Source organism: Bidens hawaiensis, unplaced genomic scaffold, assembly GCF_021521415.1.
Source record: "Bidens hawaiensis isolate Kalapana, Puna unplaced genomic scaffold, B.hawaiensis_p1.1 tig00016935_1, whole genome shotgun sequence".
Lineage (NCBI taxonomy): Eukaryota > Viridiplantae > Streptophyta > Magnoliopsida > Asterales > Asteraceae > Bidens > Bidens hawaiensis.
This window is the reverse complement of record NW_027492562.1, coordinates 151,025-174,967: the sequence shown is the minus strand read 5'-3', so window position 1 is coordinate 174,967 and position 23,943 is coordinate 151,025. Positions and strand designations below refer to the sequence as shown.

At 33.0% G+C, this 23,943-nt stretch overlaps 5 protein-coding genes across 6 annotated transcripts in view; 4 read left to right on the top strand and 1 right to left on the bottom strand.

Annotated features, from left to right (window-relative positions):
• LOC143552491 (PHD finger protein ALFIN-LIKE 3-like) overlaps nucleotides 1-23,943 on the top strand; it is a 166,435-nt gene that overhangs the window by 110,692 nt on the left and 31,800 nt on the right. The window lies entirely within an intron of this gene.
• LOC143552474 (uncharacterized) lies at nucleotides 7,254-7,607 on the top strand. The gene has a single exon (XM_077042685.1). It carries the CDS (start codon nucleotides 7,254-7,256, stop codon nucleotides 7,605-7,607), a length of 354 nt encoding a protein of 117 aa, XP_076898800.1.
• LOC143552485 (glutamine synthetase, chloroplastic) lies at nucleotides 8,676-12,304 on the bottom strand. Its single transcript, XM_077042699.1, has 13 exons — nucleotides 12,140-12,304; nucleotides 10,817-11,070; nucleotides 10,695-10,734; nucleotides 10,525-10,628; nucleotides 10,399-10,447; nucleotides 10,190-10,296; nucleotides 9,899-10,115; nucleotides 9,736-9,810; nucleotides 9,602-9,655; nucleotides 9,457-9,494; nucleotides 9,199-9,358; nucleotides 9,060-9,120; nucleotides 8,676-8,956 (listed from the first exon to the last, which is right to left on the bottom strand). The coding sequence occupies exons 2-13, from the start codon at nucleotides 11,062-11,064 to the stop codon at nucleotides 8,817-8,819; spliced, it is 1,293 nt and encodes a 430-aa protein (XP_076898814.1). The 5' UTR covers nucleotides 11,065-11,070; nucleotides 12,140-12,304; the 3' UTR covers nucleotides 8,676-8,816.
• On the top strand, nucleotides 16,115-20,342 carry LOC143552484 (uncharacterized). 2 transcript variants are annotated; one of them, XM_077042698.1, is made up of 14 exons: nucleotides 16,115-16,318; nucleotides 16,667-16,748; nucleotides 16,922-17,025; nucleotides 17,472-17,598; nucleotides 17,689-17,783; nucleotides 17,940-18,063; nucleotides 18,146-18,226; nucleotides 18,297-18,395; nucleotides 18,476-18,634; nucleotides 18,723-18,771; nucleotides 18,857-18,921; nucleotides 19,010-19,054; nucleotides 19,205-19,372; nucleotides 19,745-20,342. In XM_077042698.1, exons 1-14 carry the CDS (start codon nucleotides 16,281-16,283, stop codon nucleotides 20,132-20,134), a joined length of 1,626 nt encoding a protein of 541 aa, XP_076898813.1. In that variant the 5' UTR covers nucleotides 16,115-16,280; the 3' UTR covers nucleotides 20,135-20,342. The 2 variants fall into 2 exon arrangements, with proteins under 2 accessions (XP_076898813.1, XP_076898812.1); XM_077042697.1 differs by having other exon boundaries at nucleotides 18,717-18,771.
• Nucleotides 21,750-23,873, top strand: LOC143552463 (GDSL esterase/lipase At3g26430-like). Its single transcript, XM_077042677.1, has 5 exons — nucleotides 21,750-22,071; nucleotides 22,666-22,875; nucleotides 22,958-23,127; nucleotides 23,212-23,482; nucleotides 23,575-23,873. The coding sequence occupies exons 1-5, from the start codon at nucleotides 21,831-21,833 to the stop codon at nucleotides 23,835-23,837; spliced, it is 1,155 nt and encodes a 384-aa protein (XP_076898792.1). The 5' UTR covers nucleotides 21,750-21,830; the 3' UTR covers nucleotides 23,838-23,873.

The following is a 23,943-nucleotide window of genomic DNA, read 5'->3' as shown; positions in this document are numbered from 1 at the left end:
TTGAAACTTAAAACGCTTTCACATTTGAATGTCACATGATTTTTAAGTGTCAATTTTCTGACAATTAAATGATATTTTGACAAACCACATGGATCTTTGTAAAAGTTATAAAGAAATTATAATTACTCCATCATACTTAATTACTTCGATGGTCCATTTTGTTTACATGTATTGCATATTTGGTCTAAGTATCATAATTTGCACGAGTTTATTTTTTATTTTTTTTATTAAAGAGGTATTTTAGTCTAAACAAAAATGTATGTAATCGATATGATATGTTGACGTCTGTGGAGGTTAGGGGCGTGAATTTTTTAAACGACGTGAACCTAACACGCATTTTGTGGTCTGAATCTAGGTTAGATTCAGTCAAACCCCACGCAAACCATTTATCTAAAACCGGTTGTTCATGTTGAACACGGTACTTGAATTGGGTTCACAGGTTACCCATTTATCTCAAAAGATGTATATATGTTGTATAAATATATTTGGAGTTATAGCCTATGTGTTTATTATGTTAGTTAGAAACCTAATATTAGCTAGGTGGCAACAGGGTTTAGATTAGAAAGAATTTACTCAGACCTATATATCATATCGAAATTCGACTTTTCAAGTTCTTCCATCAACTCTTCTTTCCGCTACGAGTTTCATCAGGCTGCAAGTTCCTTCTGAGTTCCTGGTGGTTATGTTCGAGCGAGATGAAATTGAGTGATGATGATAGGTATAACACATAGGTAATTTATTGTTATGTATTTTTGATTATATGTTGTTTTATGTAGGTGTGTCTATTTTACGTTGTTACTCTTTAACTGCTTCTTTTGTTGTTGGTAGTTTTGTATTTCTATAGCTTCACTTATATATGTTTGTACGCATTTGTAACTTGGCTTCCATTTGTCAAATATTGAAAGTCATCTTCACTGTTGGCCCTGTCATTTTAATCGGTGGTGGAACTTGAACATTTGAGGTTAAAATATATTTTAATAAATCTGATAATTAATATCTGCTTCTTCAGTGTAAGAAGGTATGTGGTCGATGTTAGGAGAATTTGAGATGATATACTTTTGTGCAAATAAGGAGAAAATGATGTCATCTCTTATTATTACTTTTGCATTTACACTCTTTTTTAAAACATGTTTGACACGATTTACAGAGTTATAAATACTTAATATACATATATACATGTATCCCGCTCATAAATCCGGTTCAACTGGTCCAACCAGTGAACCAGTTGGGTGTCAGATTCAATGTCTGACCTGGTTATGAAAACATTGATTGATATAGAAAAAAAAGGAGTGTAAAGTTAAAATATAAAGGGAGACAAAAATGATAAGTGTGAGAAGGATTTATGACCACACAAAAAACCACTTAAAAATAAATTTAAATAAAATAATAAAAAAAATCATAACTTAAATATAAATAATAAACTAAAAAAAAATAAAAATAAAAATGTTTCCGTCATCATTCTCATTCAAAAATAATAATAATAATAATAATAATAAAATGACGAAAAGACACAATGTCGAGATCAAAGACACAATGACGAAAATGAACAAACGGCACAATTATACTAAAAAAGAAACAATATATAACACAATATAAAGAAAAAAACACAATGTTAAAAAAAAAAGACACAATCAATAACGAAAATAAACACAAAACACAAAGATACAATGATCTTTTTCACTCACTATTGTGTGCAATGTTTTCAGACTCGGCCCGAACGTCGACCCTGAAGCCTTACCGGGTCAAAGGTCGGACCGACCCGGGAGGCGGACCAGTATTTGACCCTGATGATGTCATAAATAATTTAAATATATATATTTATTTATATATATAATTCATATACATATAAAAAATAATTATAACAAAAAATAATAATAATAACAAATTTTAATGTTTGTTTATGTTACATTTTTTTTGAACGACGAATTTTCATAGTTAAGTTAGATCGCAACTCCTTAAAGAGGAACCCCACCACCCAACTCAGGCCAGACTATGTTGTCTTAACCAGGCCCACGCTGGCATCCGAGTTTGGCCTTGGCGTTCCTCGAAAAAATTTTCAGCCACCTGTCACATGACAGATGTTGTACCCTCCACACGAGTAGCCTCTCTGGAATAAATACACTGTAACAGAAAACTCGGGGGCTACAAGATTCGAACATGGCCCCTCAAAGTGGGTAGGCACTTATCCATCTTTAGCATAACCACTCCACCAAAGGTTGCCTTTTGAATATATATGATTTATATTTGATGAATAGAGACATCAAGGAAACTTGGTTGGTTGGATACTAGGTAATTATTAAAGTTTCTATCTACAAAGCCCAAGTTCGAATCTCATCATCCACATTTCATTTTGGTTTTAAGTAATATATAGATTTTACCGGTTGACCCGTCGGATCACCGAGTCTAGGCCGACCGCCACCTGCAATACCCGGCCGGGTTTTTAGAAAACGGCCCAAATACCTCGACCCAACCCGATTTAGAGACCGGGTCCCGGTCAGACCGGTCGTGCCTGGTTTCAAAACACCGATTGTGTGTGTGTGTGTGTTTGTTGGGAAAATTACCAAAATAGGCAACTTTGACCAGAATTGTACCAAAATAGACATGCATATTTTAGCCTACATCTCTCCAATCATTGCTTTTTCGACCAATAAAACAACTGGCACGTCATCGAAGCTGGCTAAGCCTTAGCTGCCACTTTATGGACACAAAATTTTATGAAAAGTAAACGGGGCCCGCGCTTAGCCAATAAAAATTCGACGCGTGTCAAAGGCGGCTAAAATTATCCTACATCTATGGTTATTTAGCCGGCATCCTTGACTCTTAGCCGGTTCAAAATATTTAGTTGGCTCCAACTCGGCTTGTAAGCTAAGGCTTCATTAGCCGTACGTCTTCTTTTTTTTCATTTAGCCGTCTAATTTTAGCCGCCAAAATTGAATATTTTACCAACCTTACCAATCCTATTAAATATTTTGTCAACTTCTATCTTTTTATCTCTTAGCCAGTGTAAATTTAGCCCTCAAATTTTAATACTTTTACCTACTCAATTAAATATTTAGCCGATTTCTACTTTTTTTTCCTCTTAGCCGACAATAGTTTTTCTCCTAGTCGGCATGTTTTAGCCATCAGGAATAAATACATTTACCTACCTAAATTTAATTTTTCACCAACCATTCTTATAACACTATACAACCATATTCACTCCATCTTAAAGAACCATACCCTATCCAACTTTTTTACTTTCTTATCACAAAAGATCCTCATTTTTTAAAAATATGTTTGTTAACGTCGTCGTTTACTCGGCTTGTAGGCTAAAGCTTCACCTAACCGTATTTTTTTTCATTTAGCCGTCTAATTTTAGCCGCCAAAATTGAATATTTTACCAACTTTTTTTTTAAAATGAAGAAATAGATATGGTATAGTTAAAAAGTAAAAACCTTTGGTAGGGTGAAGATTGTTTTATATCTTTAATAAGATAGGGTGAAGATGGTTTTATAAACTTTATAAAAATGGCAAGTAAAAAAAATCAAACCCGATAAGTAAACACGTATTTAAATAATGAAAGCGAGCCAAGTGTTTTATTAGGTAAGTAAAAATATTTAACTTTGACGGCTAAAACATGACGACTAAGAGAGAAAATCAAGACGGCTAAGAGAAAAACAAAATGTGAACCGACTAAATATTTAATTTGATAGTTAAAGTATTTAATATGGCGGCTAAACGAAGATGACTAAGAGAGAAAAACAAGAAAGTCGACTAATTATTTAATTGGTTTGGTAAATATTTTAAATTTTGACGGCTAAAATTAGACGGCTAAATTTTATATAGTTTTATAAGAATGGTTGGTGAAAAAATAAATTTGGGTGGGTAAAGTATTTATTTCTGATGACTAAAACATACCGGCTAGGAGAATATATATATATATATATATAAATATAAATATATATATAAACCGGCTAAATATTTAATTGAGTAGGTAAAAGTATTAAATTTTGGATGCTAAATTACACCGGCTAAGAAGACGACTAAGAGATAAAAAGATAGAAGCCAGCTAAATATTTAATAGGGTTGGTAAGATTGGTAAAATATTCAATTTTGGCGACTAAAATTAAACAGCTAAATTAAAAAAAAAAAAAAAAAAACGGCTAAATGAAGCCTTAGCCTACAAGCCGAGTTGGAGCCGGCTAAGAAGGAATATTTTGAGTCGGCTAAGTGAATAGACATATATCCCGAAGCCGGCTAAGAGTCAAGGATACCGGCTAAATAACCATAGATGTAGGTTAAGTTTAGCCGTCTTTGACACGTGTCGAAATCTTATTGGCTAAAGGTGGGTCCCGTTTACTTTTCATAAAATTCCGTGTCCATAAAGTGCCAGCTAAGGTTTAGCCGGCTTCGGTGACGTGTCATTTGTTTATTGATCGAAAAATTAATGATTTGAGTGATATAGGCTAAAAGAGGCATGTCTATTTTGGTAAAATTATGGTCAAGGTTGCTTATTTTGATAATTTCCCCCATTTTTTTAGAACGAGAAACACAGTGGAAACATTTTTGTATGTTTTACTTTTTTTTATTTTTTTATTAAATTTTGAGTTATGATTTTTTTTATTAATTTTTTTGTTTTTTACTAAGAGATTTTTTTTTATATCTACAAATCATTCTCATCCTTTTCATTTTTGTTCTCATATATAAATAACTTAACCCATAAAAAAGCATGCGGCATCTAGTATGATGCTTCATTTTTCCTATAAATCGGTGGCTGTATAAACAACATTCACAATCGTAAGATACATATCTTATTTTATATACATTTTTAAATAAATAAGTATTTAAACTCTTATTTTTGGACAAATAGTTGAGTTAATTTGATTTATGACTGCTCACTCTTATAATCGGGTGGGTGAAAGTTATAGGTTCTAAAAATATATTTAACTATTATGTATTGGACATATAGGTAAGCAGACAACTACTTCATTTAATTTGTGACTACTCATTGTTATAATCCCATGGGTGAAAGTTATAGATTTCAAAAGAATATCAAAGTAGAACGTATTGGACATATAGGTAAGCAGACAACTACTTCATTTAATTTGTGACTACTCATTGTTATAATCCCATGGGTGAAAGTTATAGATTTCAAAAGAATATCAAAGTAGAACGTATTGGACATCTTAAAAGCAATGCCCTTCAACCATAGTCGTCGCCACCAACCGCTGTTGTTGTTGGCCAGAAAGAAGAGATAGATCGGTTTATACTTTATTTACATACCCAACTTATGTATCACAATTAAGGAAATAGTTAACGGTTCTCGCAGTCTTATAGTTAAAATAGACTTTGTAGTAAAAGATGTTTGACACAAAGTGTCTTATTTGTTCAGAACAGCCAGATGTAAGCTTTGGAACCTCTGCAATCTACACAAGAGAGAATTAATGACTTGGCCTTTTAATTTCGATAGATAAAGTATGTAAGCAAAGAGAATACATTTTACAACTGATGTAACTTTTCGACACCTAACTTTGTTTTTAGTAGGATTGAGTTTGCTATCCAAAAGGGGGGTGTGGTACGTTTACCAGCCACTCCATTGTAATCGTTTGTATATATATAAAATACGATCAATTTCCGTTTATCTAACTATGTAGAATGAGAAAGAGAATAAATTTTACAATCCCAAAGAAATAAATTCTTCATAAGCTGACATGATGGCTAACTGGACTGGGTTAATTTGTGTGGCTTGATGTGTAGTGGTGGCAGCATTTGGAAGACGTGTTGGTGTTTTTGGAAGTACAATGGGGGTAGGCTTTGGGAGAGGGGCTGAAACAGGCGACACTACTTGTGACGAAAGGTCATTTTGTGCTGCAAGGTCGGCTATAGTTGAATGAAACGACTCAGAGATCTCACTCATGGTTACAACTTCTTGTATTTTTCTTTTTTGTGTTAACACCTTGGTGGACAATTAATAAGCTTTAAATAAGGAGTGTAAATAAGCAACTGACCGTCAATCTCTCAACCACCTTAAGTAGCAATATTAATCTAATCATCCACTCGCCAAATTAATATAGCACTATCAGTTGAAGTTGCAATGTACACTTCAATTCGTTTCTTTCTGCCCACGTTCAAGTGTGGTTTCATCCAAATCATTGCCTCTTTAGAAAAAAAAAACATCACTTATATTTTGTAATTTATTAAATACAAGGTAAGATGCTCAACTACATATATTACTAATACAAAATAAATTGAATAATAGTATAGTAACAAATTTTAATTAATTCATTTGACAATGATATAACAATTGATGAGTGATGAAAGTTTTATGGTGAGGTAAATTTACATTAATGCCTCTATTTCCTTATCATCTTCTCTATAAACTTTCTTTGTATTTCTTTGTCATCAATTTTCTTCTTCTTCACATATTAAAAAAATAAGTTATGGTGAATCCTTATTGTCCACTTTTTTTCCATTTTCTGGACCACCTAGCTCGCCTCTGTTAACCTTCATCACTGCACCGGCCGGAAAACATCATCCAGCTTCAAAACCTTTGTTTCTCAGAGATGTGTAACCTGCTTCTAAACCTAAAAGCAGGGGGGCCATAGCCCCTCCCCGCCCCGCCCCGCCCCTTAAATGGTCCGCCCTTGATTTTAATACTTAGGATTTGGGAACCAACGCGTAAGTACACTATAAAACCAATCATCTTCACTATATACCCACATCTCTATTGTAATTGAATCATTTTATTTAATATATGAAGAAAGTCGATTTATTTATATTCTCGGTTTCACGTGTCGGTTCGGAACCGGTTTGTAATTTTCTCCACCGAAAACGATCAAAACCCGAACTGAAATCGATGAAAACCAAAAGTGATCGTGACCTGGTTAAGAAACCGGTTTCAACCCAAACCGAAACCGATCATAAATCAATTTTGACTTTTGTTGACTAAACTGATTAGGTTTAAATCCAAACTGATTTTAAATTTTAAATCAGTTTATGTACTTGTAGACTATAATACCAAATTACCAATTTATATTCTTCATTTCTCACGTGTGGGTTCAATGAACTGTCACATCTATACAAAAGATATTTATTAAGTCACTTCACTATTCCAAATTTACAACTATTGTGTTGTGTCACATGTGTGGTCGTTGACCATTACCAGCCTCCCAATAACGACTTCAAAGCCTCCAATAACGGACTTTTATAGTTTTATCTCATCATCAAAACTTATTAACTCCCATTTCTCTCAAACTCCACATATCCACATATCCATGGCTGATTACAAACCAAGATCATACGACTTCACTGATCTAAACAACATGCAACTAGACACATACAACCCGAAAATGGCCGATTTTCGATCATACAGTGTTTCGTATCCGTCTAGTTACGAAATCCCTCAAACGAATATGGACATCGTCGTGGCGAATGATTTCAAGTTGAAGAAAGTGAAGTCGACTAACGGATCAGCCTCCAAGTCTTGGAGCTTTCGGGATCCTGAGTTCCAGAGGAAGAAGAGAGTTGCGGGGTATAAAGTTTACGCGGTTGAAGGCAAACTTAAAGGGTCGTTTAGGAAGAGCTTTAGGTGGATCAAAGATAAGTATCTTAATGTTGTTTATGGATAACCAATTTGTTTTATATATATTCATGTATATGTATATTTGTATGAGATCTATGGATTCTGATTACAGCAATATATATGTGATATTTGATATATTTCTTATTTGTTTTAGTGGTAGATATTAACTTGTCACTTTTGGTGTATACTATATGAATCAGACTCGAAAAACTCAAAATTTTAATTCAGTTTCGAACTGGATTTTGTATATTAGAAGTTTTGAATCGAATTCAAGTTCGATTTGAATTCAGTAATCGAATGAGAATTTGTGACTTTCGATTCGAAATTGTTATTAGGCAACAATACAAGGATCCAGTTACAGTAGAGAGACAGGTAAGCAGGCAACATGCTACGCTGTTTTTTTATTATTATGCACACACGCGCGACTTCTAAAGGATTTCTATGACTTTATGTTCTGACGTTCAGGTTCGGTTAGGTTTTTCAGTTATAAGTGTGTGCAAAATCCAAAGTGAACTGAAAATTCGGTTTCTATGAAAATATAAACCAGCCCGTCGGTTTTTGTTTGAGTTTGGTTACTTTGGTTACATATTAGTTTTTTCGGTTTGGTGTACACCCCTAGAAGCTAGTTCACAAAAGCCTTTATTGAAAAACAATAACTCGATTTAGAGTCTATCTATTTGATTTCGAGTTAATTTAGACCCTTTAAAGTTTTATCATATTAAAGTCGAAAATCTTGTCGTAGTTTGTCAACAACCCTGATCTATGTTGTTCAATATTTGAATAGGACTCATAAAACTCAATTTGATTCGCATTAAAATGCCATATCCGAATTCGAATTCAGTAACTGAATTTCAACCCAAGTTCAAATAGTTAAGTTAATCCATGTATTCAAAACTCGATTCGTTGAACACTGAGTTATGATAACTTAAGAATGTCTTGTAGCACTTAAAACAAACAGATGACACATCAAGTTAACCTTATGCTCGATATTCATATAAAGATAATAACACCCCCAAAACCCGAAGGTCTTTTCTACAATTCAAGAAGAGAATAAAACTCAGTCCGGACCAAGTGCACACGTCAAAATGTGCATAAACTAACCAATAATCATATGTAAAAAAGCACCCAAATGCTAAAAATAGCTTTGAATATGACGCGCATATGACTTTTTGGGACCCTTATTTACAAAATGTTGAAGAAATCAAACTAGAAACAGAACACCGAGCTTTCGAAGAACATATTGGTTGACTCGAGTCTACACTTTCAATGCCAACTTCTGTGCAGCAAGTGCCTCAGCCTCAAGAGTAGGCTCCCACAAGATTGTGGTTTCTGCAAGTAATCCAGTCACTGTATACGGGTCCATGTTTGATGCAGGACGCCTATCTTCCAAGTAACCTACACGTTTTTAACATTAACCGAATATTTAAAAATCGGTTATAATTATTTTTTTTATGAATGTTTGAATTAATTTAAAATGAATTGAAATAAAATTCAATACCTTTGCCAGCCTTCTCGGTGTCACGCCCCACACGGATTGAGCAACCACGGTTAGCAACTCCCTGAAAGTTGACCAAAAAAATTATGAAACATTGACTTTTTTAACACAGTTTAGTAGAGTGTGTTTTATATATATATACCCATGAAAACTGGTTGATGCTGGCGGTTTCGTGCTTCCCAGTCAATCGTCTCTCGTTTCCTTCTCCATACGCACTGATGTGCTCCTTGTGGCGAAGTGAAAGGTTCAAAATCGCCTTTTTAATGACCTCAAATCCACCATCTTCTCTCATGGCCTTTGTACTGCAAATTGTTAAGCAAATGTTTTTTTTTAATATAATGTAATAAAAATTGAAAAACACTGGAAATATTGGTTTTAAATGTTTAATCGTAAATCGTACCTATAGTTAGTGTGACATCCTGCACCATTCCAGTCTCCCTGTCAATACAAAAATAAAAGTTAAAAAATTGTATAGTTAAATATAAGATCACTAAGAGTGAGTAGAGGTGGCGTATTCAACTCATTAACTTATGAATAGAAGTTACCTCGATCGGTTTAGGGTCAAGTGTCAGGACAACACCGGCTTGCTCGGTAATTCTCTGTTTAAAACCAACTGATATAAAATAACTGCAGAAATATTGCATAGTTAATAATATTGATGATGGATAATATTCAGTACCTCAAGGAGGTATCTTGCACACCATATATGATCTCCGGCTTCTATTCCAACGCTAGGACCAACTTGGAATTCCCACTGTGAATAATAATAATAAATGTTTAGGTGATATGATATTTCTTCTTTTAATTTACTAAAAATTAATGAAAACGAGTAGGAAAAACACCTGCCCGGGCATAACTTCACCATTGGTTCCACTGATGTTAATTCCAGCATACAAACAAGCCTTGTAATGTGCATCCGATATGTCTCTTCCGAACGACTTATCCGCTCCAGCACCGCAGTAGTATGGGCCCTGTGGACCAGGGTAACCTCCTGTTGGCCAACCCAAAGGCCAGTTAACATTTGGCTGAAGTAGAGTGTACTCTTGCTCAATTCCAAACCTATAATTAGATTTTATTAATAAAATGAATTATTTTGAAAGGAGATGTGTGTTGACTTATAAAGTCAAACATACCAGGGTACTTGAGATACAACTTTAGGATCACTGAATATCTCAGCAGCCTTAGCACGTTTGTTTGTAGGGATCGCCACGCCTTGTGGTGTGTATGTGTCACATATAACCTTTCAAAAAAGATGTCGGTTAGAGTTAATCAAATCAAATCCATAATATCATTTTACTTTGCAACTTTTATATCAAAAAGTTGCTTAAATAATTAAACTCACCAAGATGTTGTTACCACCACGGAATGGATCCTTAAAGATCGCCTGCGGGCTGAAATATTGAAATTTAACTACGGTTAATTCGTATGAAATGAGACTTATAAGTGTTTATTAATAAATAAGACTTACTATAAGATAACTTCACTATCTTCTCCTGGTGCTTGCCCGGTACTTGATCCATCATAGTTCCACTTTGGAAGCTCGGAAGGATGCTCAACCGGTTTTGATAATGTCTGCAATAAAAAAATTATTTAATAACATATGATCCAATAATTTCATAGCATCAAAAGCCAACATACCCTCGATTTGCTGCGCACGTCGGTCCCAGAACCTCCAATCCTATTTCAGAACATAACAAACCTTGATGTAAATACTTATGAATATACAAAATCTTTTATTCTATGAAGAGTTGAGAATATACCAAATGTATTCAGCAATTATCTTATCAGTGTAAGGAGACACATCCAAGTTTAGTAAATCTTCAATCCTGTTAATGGTTCCATTTGACGATGCGCATATTCTAAATTTTGTGGCGGTTTTGAGTGCGCTTTTCTTGTTTTGCTTCAAGGAAAAAGAGTTGAACATCTTGGATGTCATTGAGCTTGTTTCCATTGAGCTCTTTGTTAACCTCATTTGCCATTGCACTGAAGGAGCCAAACATTGTGCCATTTTCACCTAATCATATTATTAACATTAAAATCAAAGTCAATAAGAAGATAAAAAGTCAACCATGCAGGTTGTTGTGCCCATAGCAAGCAAATCTACTTAATTGAGATCTATAATCAAATTAATATAAAATATTTCCATTAATGCTTATATATATATATACATATGTATATATATATACTTATTATGGTCCTACCACCACAATCAAGCACTTCTAGTGCTACCAATCAACTGTAACTTATTGAAATCTGTTAATTTAAGACTTTATATTCATTTGTTAGAAATGTGTTAATTTAAGGCTTTATATTCATTTGTAAATGACATACTTTTCCCCTTACTTTATATAAGCTTTATCCAAGACTTTTGGGATTAGTTTCTTGGGGGTTTCAAATAAACACTAGCTTTTTATATTTTTATTATTTTCATTTTTTTTACGTTATTAATCTTTATCATAACCAAAAAGAAATAAAAAAAATATATATGTAGTTTGTGAAAGTACATATATGTATCTCATACGAGGTAAATATATGTAGATTACGAGCTACATATATATTTTTTTTATTTCTTTATGGTTTTGGCAAATGCTAGTAACAACATATAATAAGAATGAAAAAATAGAAATTTAAAAAGTTAGTGTTTATAACTTATAAGTTATAAGTGGTGTAACAACTTTTCGAGTTAAATGTGGTTTTCGTTTAACCGTACCCTAGTTTCCTTAACTTTATCTAATTTAAATATGGCCTAATTTAAACAATTTTCTAGTAACTAAAAAGGAATATCAGATTCAAAAAGGCAAAAGTAATATGCATTGTGATGCAATCTACTTATTATATGATCAAGTTAACATATTCTTGTCACTTATACAAGGGCATTTTGGTCTTTTTATCCTCATAAGCACATGAAAAAACAAGTGAGATGCATGTAAGAATAAAGCAAGAAATGCTGTGAGTTGTTAATATCATGCAATTATTAATCAAAAACATGTCTACAACTTTCTTGTCTTTCTTAAGCAGACAAACAATGGATCCTTAAAAACATAGAGTTCATTTAACATATTATTAAGCAATGAGGTACTTACCGGAGAAGTGGCCGGAAAGTGGTTTGTGGCAGCAAAAGAAAATGAGAAAAAATGGAAGTTGTAAAAAGGAATAAAATGGTTATTTATTTATAAATAAATAAAATAAAAAAAGGAAAGAGTTGATTGGCCTTTGAAAATGAGATAGGGGTGTGACTATGGGTGGAGGAGATTATGTTTTAAAGGTGTTAAAAAGAAGGTTACTCAGTCTCATGCATGAAAATGGGATAAGGTTTTATCACCATCCCAACATTAGTTATCAACAATTCAATAACTTTTAAACGTGTTAATTGTATATAAATACTTGTATATATTATATATATTACTTTCAACACAATGGATTATATAGTGATTTTGTTTTTTTTTACTTAAAATTAGTTGTGTAATGAACGTGTCGATGTTACAAAATTCAAATACTTAAATAAACGCGTCATATTTCGTCTTAATAGAGGATCATATATTGAACATCTTATTAAAAACATTAATTACTCATAGTTATATGCTAAATGAGTTGATTGATTATCCTTTAAAACCTCATACAATATTAATTATTAATAGCTTATTTTTAGTAAGTTGATATAAAAATAGAATATATGTATGGAATTAGAAGACAACCTTCAATCACCCAAAGTCCATATATATGATGTTATTGCAAAAGGTTTTCAAATCAAACACCAACTCTTGTGTTTACCTAAAATTGCTATGAGAGTAGTGAGGCAAATGAGGAAATGACATCATAGTTTTATGTATGCACCATGTTTGTAGGCAAGGGTGAGAAAATATACATATGCTTAAGCTGGCATTTTAGTTATTTATTACAATTATATTTAATTTAATATTTGTATATATCAATCCAATAATTTCGATCAACAACTACAATCTTTGTATTAAAATTGTTTATTTTGTTCATAAATGATCAAATATACATGTTAAATGAACAATCACAATTCACAAGCATCATAAATGAAACAATCTCAAACAATGTATGTACATAATTACAAATTGTGTTATGTATATATTTATTAAAACAATATAATCAACACTACAACTTAAGATCGTTTTTTTAATATTATATTCAAATTAAAGATAATAATTTTTTTTAAATCTGTAGTATAACTATAAAAAGCACGGAGTAATTAAATACAATAAAAGTTATATGATTTTAACAATATGGTGAAACAAAAAAGGTTTTCGTCTAGCGGTATAACCGGTATTGGTTGCTCGTCTGTCTTAGGAGGATGAGAGTTCGATCCCCATTATGGGACATTGATGCACATGTGAGATCGTATTCAAATGGCTTAATTAAATTAAAGAGAATGATCAGTTGATCACAGTCAAATGTCTGAGTCGACATGCTTAATTAAGCTTTCAATATATATCACAATACCTCATAAAAACTACCTATCTAAACTAAATAAACAATACAAATACTAAAAAAAGAGATGGAAAGAAAAATAGCAAAAGTTATAAAAGCAAGAAAAGATGAATATGTTTCTTATCTTCGATATCATTTCTTCTTCTTGGAATGGAAGATTTTGATAAATCTTCATTATTCTGTGGGAAGCCCAAAAACAACGGCCCAAAACATATGTCTTGCTTTGTATATGGTTCGAGACTTTGAGGTGCAAGTATCATTTAACCACTTTTGACAATATTGGTTAATAACATGTTATTAGTCAGACAGTCGATACTACTTATTTTCAATAACCGGTTATGGTTTCTAACCGGTTTTTGTGTGAAAACCACTAACTGTTGTAACCGGTTAGGTTTGTCTAATAACCGGTTAACCTTTTAACATGTTAATATTAACATAATTACATTATTAACACTAATCTTATTAACCTATTACCGGTTAGACGATTCCTATGTAGAAGAAACTTCAGCTTGTTCCTAACATACTGTTAATATCGATTACAAACCGATTTCTACTATACCACATGTTTCAGTTTTGATTCGGTTAAGTTGCTAGGATTTACACCTCTAGTTGTAATTATTTATTACAAATTATATAAATATATAAATGCATATGCTATTGAAAATAATAATGTACTTTATTTGTAAAATTTGTTATACTCACCTGTGTCTTGCTTCTGGTAATCGACCCTTACCAATTACCTTTGGTGATTTCCCTGGGTAATATGTCGGCAATCAAATTACCAAGGCCCTTATTAGTAACAAACTTTCACTGTTTCACCAACGGATACTTGTTGGTAATGACTTTCATCGACATATTTTAAAGGAAAATGTTTGTCAGTGATACTCATTTGTTTAGTAGTGCATGCCATTAAATTAATTTTTGCTCAGTTTTAAATATCTCTAAGCTAGTTGTGAAGCTCTTTTCAAGAAGATTATAAACCCATTAATTACTAATAATATTAACAACCACATATATGTTTAAAGTTGATGAACATCATATGAATATACTTTCCAACAAATATATTCATTTGTGTTTAAAGTTGATGAACATCATATGAATATACTTTCCAACATATGATGCTCCGAAACTATAGATTTGAAAATGAAACACGATGTGCTTCAACTTAGTGGAATGTTTTATGCTCAACGTCATTAAGGAATTAATGTGTCCAATGTAACTTCACGTTAATTGGAAGTATGTGTTCAATGACATTCAACTTTAAAGAATGTATAAACGTCCAATGTCACTTTGACTTAAAGTGGTATTCGGTTGTGTCACCACCATGATATTGAAAAATAAAACCGAATTATACACACTCATTTGTTAAAAAAATGATGATGTTCATCTTCATTTATATTTGATGGTTAGTACTCTAAGCAAATCATGAACACAAACAAACATAAATGGACAATGAGCCCGATCAATATGCTTTTGGAATTATATACTATGGAGTACATAGGATTATGCAAAACATACGGGTTCTAAAATATTAAAATTAACTCATGAACTCATACTATTACGAAAATTAACCAAGAGGGTTATAAAATCACATAGGTATACTTAGACTATTTAATTATTTAATATCTACACAACCATATGATCCACTTTATTTACATGTTAGAGTATCCATAACGACATAACATTACAATTCCAATTTTCCCACAAACAAGCCTAACTAGCTATCATATAAGCTTTTTATCCTTTATTTAATTTTTTTTTATTTTGGCACAAACTCATGCTACATCCAACACTAAAAACATCGTACATTTACACAACATCATCATTTGTACAAGTCATTGAAACACTTATACAATTAGTGTATGCTGGTTTGATTAAAAAATGAAAAGGAAACCAAACATGCAGCACATTTTGGGGCGTATGACTATTTATGGTGGACGTACAGCCCCAAATCACTTTGTGTTAAGAATAACCTATTATACATATTCACAAAACTATATATAAAAAAAGCGAGTATTAAAACAAACAACCCCTTCTAGTTGATGGTTCTATACAAAAAGGCAACGTTATAAAAACCGGATTTGGCTCATAAATGTTACAACTAGTTGTACATGGTGTAGCAGACAGTTCAACCGGATTAAGTAGTTAACAATATAATTCCATAAAAATTCAACTTCAAGTCAATTAATAATCTAAAAGTACATGATTCCACGATAAAGGAAAAACCACTAGGCCTGTAATAACGGTTAAACCGGATGTTAGGCAAGTGAAAACGGTGCATTTTAGCCTGAAGGTTTAACCGTTATTACATGCTGTTATAAATGTTGTAAACCGATTTTTAAAACGTCACAAAAAGAAACTTTTGTAAAATAGTTTTCTATAAAAATGAACATAAAAAATATACTTTGAATAACTTTGATGACATAAAAGCATATATCTCCCATCTGGGAAAATTTGGTTACAAAAATAAAAAAGAAACAATAACCCATCGTTGACATTATTATTATTATTATTATTATTATTATTATTATTATTATTATTATTATTCACATTTCACAATTCTTTCTTCCAACCCAAAATCCCTCTTTACCAAATTAATCTTTTTCTCTTTCCGATCAAAAACACTCTAATTTGTCTTCTCAATTTTCAAATCGGAGTACACTCACTCATCTATGACTTAAACAAGAACAACCCACATCTATTATTATCATTATTATTATTATTCATCTTGGGATCTTGAAATTCAACCCAAAGATCCAATCTTTATCTATGGAACAGCTCATCAACTTCATCATTCGTCCACCCAGGTTATTATTATTATTATTATCATTCAATTTTACTTTTTATCCCAAATTCTGATCTGGGTTTTTATGGGTTGTCTTCAAGATTCCTAAAGTCGGCTGCTTTATTCAACTTTTGAGCCTTTTAGGGTTTTTTTTTGTACTGATTTTAGCTTTTTTCAATTGGGTATTCAGGGGTTTTGTTTATTAACTTGATAATTGATTCAATGGAAGCAGTTCTTGTAGCGTGGTTATGCTTGTTATGTACATGTTATTATACCTATAGATTTATATAATTCAAGCATGTTTATGTATAAATGAGCATAATTTATAGTTACATACATGGCATGATATATATATCTTATTTGATGGCAGAGCTGAGTATGAGCCAGACAATGATTTACTAGATCAAGAATTTATGCTTAAAGGAAAATGGTTTCAAAGGAAAGATATAGAGGTAACATTTGTAACTTTGTTATATGTTGAAGTTTTTTTTTTCATAGGAAAATGGTGAAAGGTTTTTTGTTTTAGATGCAAAGAAGATGCTAAAGACGTGTATTATAAACGTTGTTTAAAAAAAAATAATTAATTTTGGTTGTGGTTATTAAGGGTTTTTATTTGTAATTGCAGATTGTAAATAGCCGAGGAGATGTTCTTAAATGTAGTCATTACTTGCCTATTGTTAGTCCTGAAGAAAAACCATTGCCATGTGTAATATACTGCCATGGAAACAGGTTAGTGAAATACAAGTTAGCCCTAAGTTTTTACATGATCTTCACGGTTAAAAGTTCAAAATCTGATCTTGAATCTAAATGTAGTTCAAACTTAACCTTTTATACCTAGAAGCTAGAAGACATGAGGAAGAATTCTAAAAATGGTATAAGTAATTTGAAGAAAGAATCAACGAAGCCCATATGATGAATAAAATATACCAGAAATGTCAGTAACTTGTTACAACATCCAAATCAATAGAAACACCACCAAAAATATATATATATATGTAAACATATGATTCTCAAATTTAATATATGCTATGATGATGACATGCTACCAAATATGGATATGCATCTTTGTTTGTATCTGGAAGACTACGTCTGGTGGAGTACATTTTTGCATTTCTCTGATGTTGACCAAGAACTAATTCTAATTCACTGAACATCTAAATGTGATGACATGGCAGTGGAAGCCGAGCCGATGCTAGTGAAGCTGCTATAATATTATTGCCATCAAATATTACTGTATTTACACTTGATTTCTCTGGCTCGGGATTATCTGGTGGAGAGCATGTCAGTCTAGGGTGGTATGAAGTAAGTGAATTCATAATATTATTTGCTCTCAAATAATTATTATCTTTGTTTTTTCTTTATATTTTAATGTAATATTTGTTATATTTTTAGAAAGATGATTTGAAATCCGCGGTAGATTATTTGCGGTCTGATGGAAATGTTTCACTAATCGGCCTTTGGGGACGATCAATGGGTGCTGTCACAAGGTAATATAAATGTTTTACAGTCTTTCACAGAGATAAAAAAACAGTTAATGACATTTAGTTGCATCAAATGTCAAAGTTTATGACTTTAACAAGTCAAAGATACAAATATGCTAAATTTTAAATAGAACTGTTGACTTAGAATGTTGATGATGTCAGCCTGATGTATGGAGCCGAGGATCCTTCAATTGCTGGAATGGTTCTTGACAGTCCCTTCTCGGACTTGGTTGATTTAATGATGGAACTCGTGGACACTTACAAAATTCGCCTTCCCAAGTTTACTGTAAGATTATTATTAATATCTCCTGTTTTTACAAATCATAGCGATACGTCACACAAATTAATATTATGTTGACTATTTTTAGGTCAAGTTTGCTATTCAGTACATGCGAAGAGCTATTCTTAAAAAGGCAAAATTCGACATTGTGGAGTTGAATACAATAAAGGTTACAAAGCATATTTTTATTAAACTGATTGTTTGTGACAAAATTACTTATACGAGTATTTTAATTACAGGCTGCAAAATCTTCTTTTGTTCCCGCTTTGTTTGGCCATGCTGACGATGATGATTTTATACGACCGCATCACTCTGATCGTATTTATGAAGCTTATATGGTAATTTACTAACTTGCATAAATTACAGAACTTTTACATTCAAAGTTTTATTTATTATTATTATTATTATATCTTGACAGGGTGACAAGAATATCATCAAATTTGAGGGAGATCACAACTCTCCGCGTCCTCAGTTTTATTTTGATTCTATAAATATTTTTTTCCATAACGTCTTGCATCCTCCGGTAGATGAAATCAAAGGGAACTTCTTTGATTCGTCTCTTGATTACCTTAGCAGTGTATATATTACCTCTCTCTATCTTCTCTCTCTGTGTTTTTCCCTGCAAATCATGATATTTAAAAGCTTTAATCGGTGTATAGTTGCAGGAAATTCATGGAGTTGGATATGAAGACGGCTATTTAGTTACACCTCAAGGTATCTATATTGAGTTTGGTTTGATTTCATATATTTAATATAAGAAAACTTAGTTAATCTTTTTCGCAATATGTATATCATGCAGCATCGAGTAGCACAGAGGATGCAATCAATCAGCTCAGGTCTAAAAGGCCAATGAGCAAGACTGAGGTAATATCGCATGTGTTTTTTCGTCTTTTTGACAATTTTCTTTTTCGGTTCTGATGGAATGTTACTATAAATTTCTATCAACTTTTAGGTCCCTTCTGATATCCCGTCAACAGATAAACAAGGCAATTCGGAGGTATAATTTTTTAATTTTATTGTTATTTATTTTACAGTTTAATTTACTGATCATTTTCTGATGTTCGGTTAGATAACAAATTATTCTTTTTAAAAATTGTGTTTTTGCAAATTAAAAGAATGCGTTTACTTAATATTATTGTTTCTTCAGGATGAAGGAACTGCAGCGGGACCTATTCCGTCATCTTCTAAAATGATCAATTTTGAGTTTTCTAATGGCCATGCTTACAATCCGTCACCAGCAGATGAGCAAGAATATGTGGAGTACCCGCTTCAACATATTGAAGGCTTGCCATGCAATATTGAGGAAGAAGAAAGGGTAAGTTCTTTTTAGCTATAAGGGTCGGGTCAAAGTTGATACTTTGTAAGACGGGCCAGGTCAAAGTTGGTGTTTTTTAACACGGGCCAGGTGAAAGTTGCTGTCTTTTAACACAGGTTGGGTCAAAATTGGTACTTTTGAAGACATGTCGGGACACAGTTAGTACTTTTAAACACGGGTCGGGTCAAAATTGGTACTTTTTTAACACGGATCTGTCAAAAATGGTACTTGTTTAAGTTGGTACTTTTTTAACAATGGTCGGTCAAAATTGGTATATTTTTAACACGGGTCAAACCGGTGGGGTTTACTATGAAGTATTCTTTTTGTTCTTGGTTTATTTTATAAAACACTAATCTTTTTATACTTCTTTAGATGCTCATGGAAGCCGTACTCCTGTCTTTAAAAGATTTAGAACCAAAACAACCGTCTGTCGATCAACCGCCAGCTGGCAACGACAAGTCACCCGTAAACAATGACAGCCCACCTATAAAAACCGATCCTACTACACGTGCTTCAACAGCAAGCAGCAGCAGCTCATCTGAACAATCATCAAATACGATTCCACTTGTTGGTCCATCTGACGCTGCTGACATGGCAGGTCCGACCAAAGCAGAACAACTATCAGCATTTGTTGTTAGTTCGTCTGATGCTGACATGTCGGATGGGACCAGAGCCACAGTGACGGTTGAAAGAAGCCCGTCTAGTAACATAATGGACGGGTTCTTAAAACGTTGGGATTTTAGCTTCTTTAAGAATAGATGATGATTTGTTTGTTGGTTTGGTTATAGGATGTGTTTTAAGTTGATGATTATAATTTCTTTTGATTTTGGTGGTGGTGTGGTGATTTGTTGATATAATATTATTGGAATGTGATAGAAATATAGGAGGCTGGTGTAGTTTGTTGTATATAAAGATTCAATCCAATGGTTGTGTTTTATTATATATGCAAATCTCTATGTTTTTATTGTTATATTATTAACCTAATCATGTTTGTTTATTTTGAAATAAAGTAACCTTTAACATTTGTAATGAGAAAAAAAACAATTTCTATAAAATTATTCTATAGTATATAGCCATGATCTTGATATTATGTGAGTGGGAGAGTGTCCTTGCTGAGACAAGAAACGAGGTGAAGCAATGTCCTCGATAAGTGGGGTCACATGGAGCCAATTATGCAACCGTCAGGTCCATAATCAGGCGTCAAAACATCACCATTTTCCGATGTAGGTATGTATAGCCCGATTTCCTTGAAGAGCCAGTACGCCGAATTCTTCTATTTCTTAAACCGGTCCCAAATAATTCGTAAAAAATGTACTCATTCTTGACTTTTAACATAAGTAACTTGTACATCGTGCATTAATTGTGGCACTACGTGACCGGCTATTGGTGATAAAGACATTTTTAACATAAGTAACTTGAACATCGTGCATTAAGATACACGTTTGAAATCGGCCAGAACGATCTAACAGCTGGCTATCAGCTTAATATGTCTACCGAACAAGTTAAAGCCTATGTTCCCGATGTTATATCCGAGTTTACTACTACCATTAAGGTGAGGGTCAAAACATATGAACTTTTTTATTCTTATGTATTTTTTTAACAACTAATATTCTACTCCTACATGTACTGTAAAATTTATTAACTCGTTTTGAGGAAAAAAAAAAACAGAACATGTATGCTCTTGGCGGGAGAGCGTTTTGATACACAACACAGGGCCGGTTGGATGCTTACCTATAATTATGGATACTCAGGTGATCATGGCGGCACAGGTGGATAAACATGGTTGCGCCGCTCCGTTTAATGATGTTTCACAATATTTTAACAAGAAACTTAAGGAAGCCATAATCCAACTCCAAAAAGATCTTTATTTGGCTGCAATCACCTATGTTGATATTTATTCGGTTAAATATTCACTCATTGGCCAAGCAAAAAAGCTAGGTACGTTTATGTTTTTATTTTAGTGATAATATCATGAAATAGTAACCAAGTTTCAATACTGTTACGGCCCATTTTTTCTCGTTCTGGCCCCAAAAATATTGATACACCTTGATTAGTTGATTACGTATTTACCAAAAGAAGATATAATAAAAAAAAATATCTCTACAACAAATACACCGGTATAAACAACCAATCAATCAACCGTATCCAGTATAATCACATTCATAGCAAACCTATTCGCATGGTCTGAGAATAGTCTGACGGGTGTCTTTATTATTTAAAGATTTCTATAAAAATGTAAAAAAAAATAAAAAGAATCTCATGCATAAGGTTGGATGATGACTTTTAGAATTTTGACTACTGTATTCAACTTTACTTATTATTATTATTATTATTATTATTATTATTATTATAAAGCTATTCATACTATATTAACAAGATGAAAATTCAAACACATCTCCTTCTTGACTTGTAGTTTTTGCTTTCTCAATTGCAAATATCTCTCAACTCACCAATTGAAATGGAACAATTATGTAAGCTAATACTTTATGTTACATTATTATTATTACTTCCAGTCTCTATATCATCTTTGCAGGAGTGTAACTTTCCGGCCATATTTAACTTTGGTGATTCCAACTCCGATACCGGAGCTTTAACGGCGATGTTTGGACAGCCGGCCTCTCCTCCGCCCAACGGAGAAACGTTCTTCCATTCTCCGGCTGGCCGTGTTTGTGATGGCCGTCTTCTAATCGATTTTATAGGTCTGTTTATGTTCGTTCATTTAACTTTAAACATATGAATATGAACATTTAAATGGACAGATTATATCATTATATTGTTTATGTTCGTTCGTTGAGAAAATGAACGTGTTTATGTTAGCTAGTTTATATTATAAAGGAATATATATATATATATATATATATATATAAGAACGTTGATGAACAAACATAAGTGAATGTAAATGAACACAACTAAAGAATATTAAATGAGCGAAGAGAATGAACGTGGTCTTGTTCGTTCGTTCAATTCGTTTGTTGATCATTTATAAATAATAAATGTATATGTAAATAGACGAACGTAAATAAAAAATATATTAACAAATGTAAGTAATCCAACGCAAAATAAACGAAAATAAATGAACGAACGACACATGTATTCTTCAATTAATTAATATTCCAAAACTTTGTGTTCATGTTACTTTTGTTTATAAGCGCGCATAAACTAACTTCTTGTTGAACGGTTCTTCAATGACCGTTCGGTTCGTTTATATTGCTACAATGGCATAATGCTAAATGTGAGAAAATTGAAATCAATTTCTTTATTTTAATATTTTTCTAAAATTTTAAAATTTTCAGCTGAAGGGTTAGGTATACCTTATCTTAGTGCATATTTGGATTCTATGGGTACAAACTTTACCCATGGCGCCAATTATGCACCCATCGGGTCCACAATCCGGCGTCAAAACACCACCATTTTCCAAAGCGGGTATAGCCCGATTTCCTTGGATATCCAGTACGAACAATTCTCCTATTTCTTAAAACGATCCCAAATAATTCGTCAAAAAGGTACTCGTTCTTTACTCCTTAACGTAAGAGACTTGTACAACGTGCTTTTATTTTGGTACTACATGACTGGCTATTGGTGAAGGAGACATCTTTAAGTACATGTTCCCTGAAGAGTACGAGTTTTCAAGCGCGTTGTACACGTTTGACATAGGCGGGAACGATCTCTCCGCTGGCTATCAGTTTAATATGTCTATCGAACAGGTTAAAGCCTACGTTCCTGATGTCATATCCGAGTTTACAACTACCATTAAGGTGAGGGTCAAAACATATAGCAGCTAATATATTACTCCTAAATCCACCTAACATTAATTGACGCGTTTTGAAAAAAAAAAACAGAACGTGTACGCTCTTGGTGGCAGAGCGTTTTGGATACACAACACAGGGCCGGTTGGATGCTTGCCATATATTTTGGATACTCAGGTGATCACGGCGGCCCAGGTGGACAATCATGGTTGTGCCGCCCCGTTTAACGAAGTTTCACAATACTTTAACAAGCAACTCAAGGAAGCCATAGTCCAACTCCAAAAGGACCTTCACTTGGCTGCGATCACTTACGTCGATATTTATTCAGCCAAATATTCACTCTTTGCCCAGGCAAAAAAGCTCGGTACGTTTAGGTTTTTACTCCAACGATAAAACTATGAAATAGTAACCGAGTTCAAACTAATAAAGTCATTGATACTGAACTCGAACTCGCAGGATTTGGTAATCCGTTCTTGGTGTGTTGTGGGCATGGAGGAAAGTACAACTTCAATAATGCAATGAGATGCGGTTGGACGAAAATGGTTAATGGTAAAGAAACTGTGCCTGCGCAGTCTTGTGAAGACCCGTCATCACGGGTCCTTTGGGACGGGATTCACTTTACCGAGGTGGCTAATAAATGGGTTTACAGTCAGATTGCGGATGGCGCATACTCTGATCCTCCTACGCCACTAAAGATGGCTTGCCACAAGATGATTTAAAACTATTGTATTTGTAACTGAACCATAAATAAAGTAATAAACCATTCATACCATTCCTATAACCTATTTACAAGATAACTTTGTGAACATAAATCAATAAGCTTCA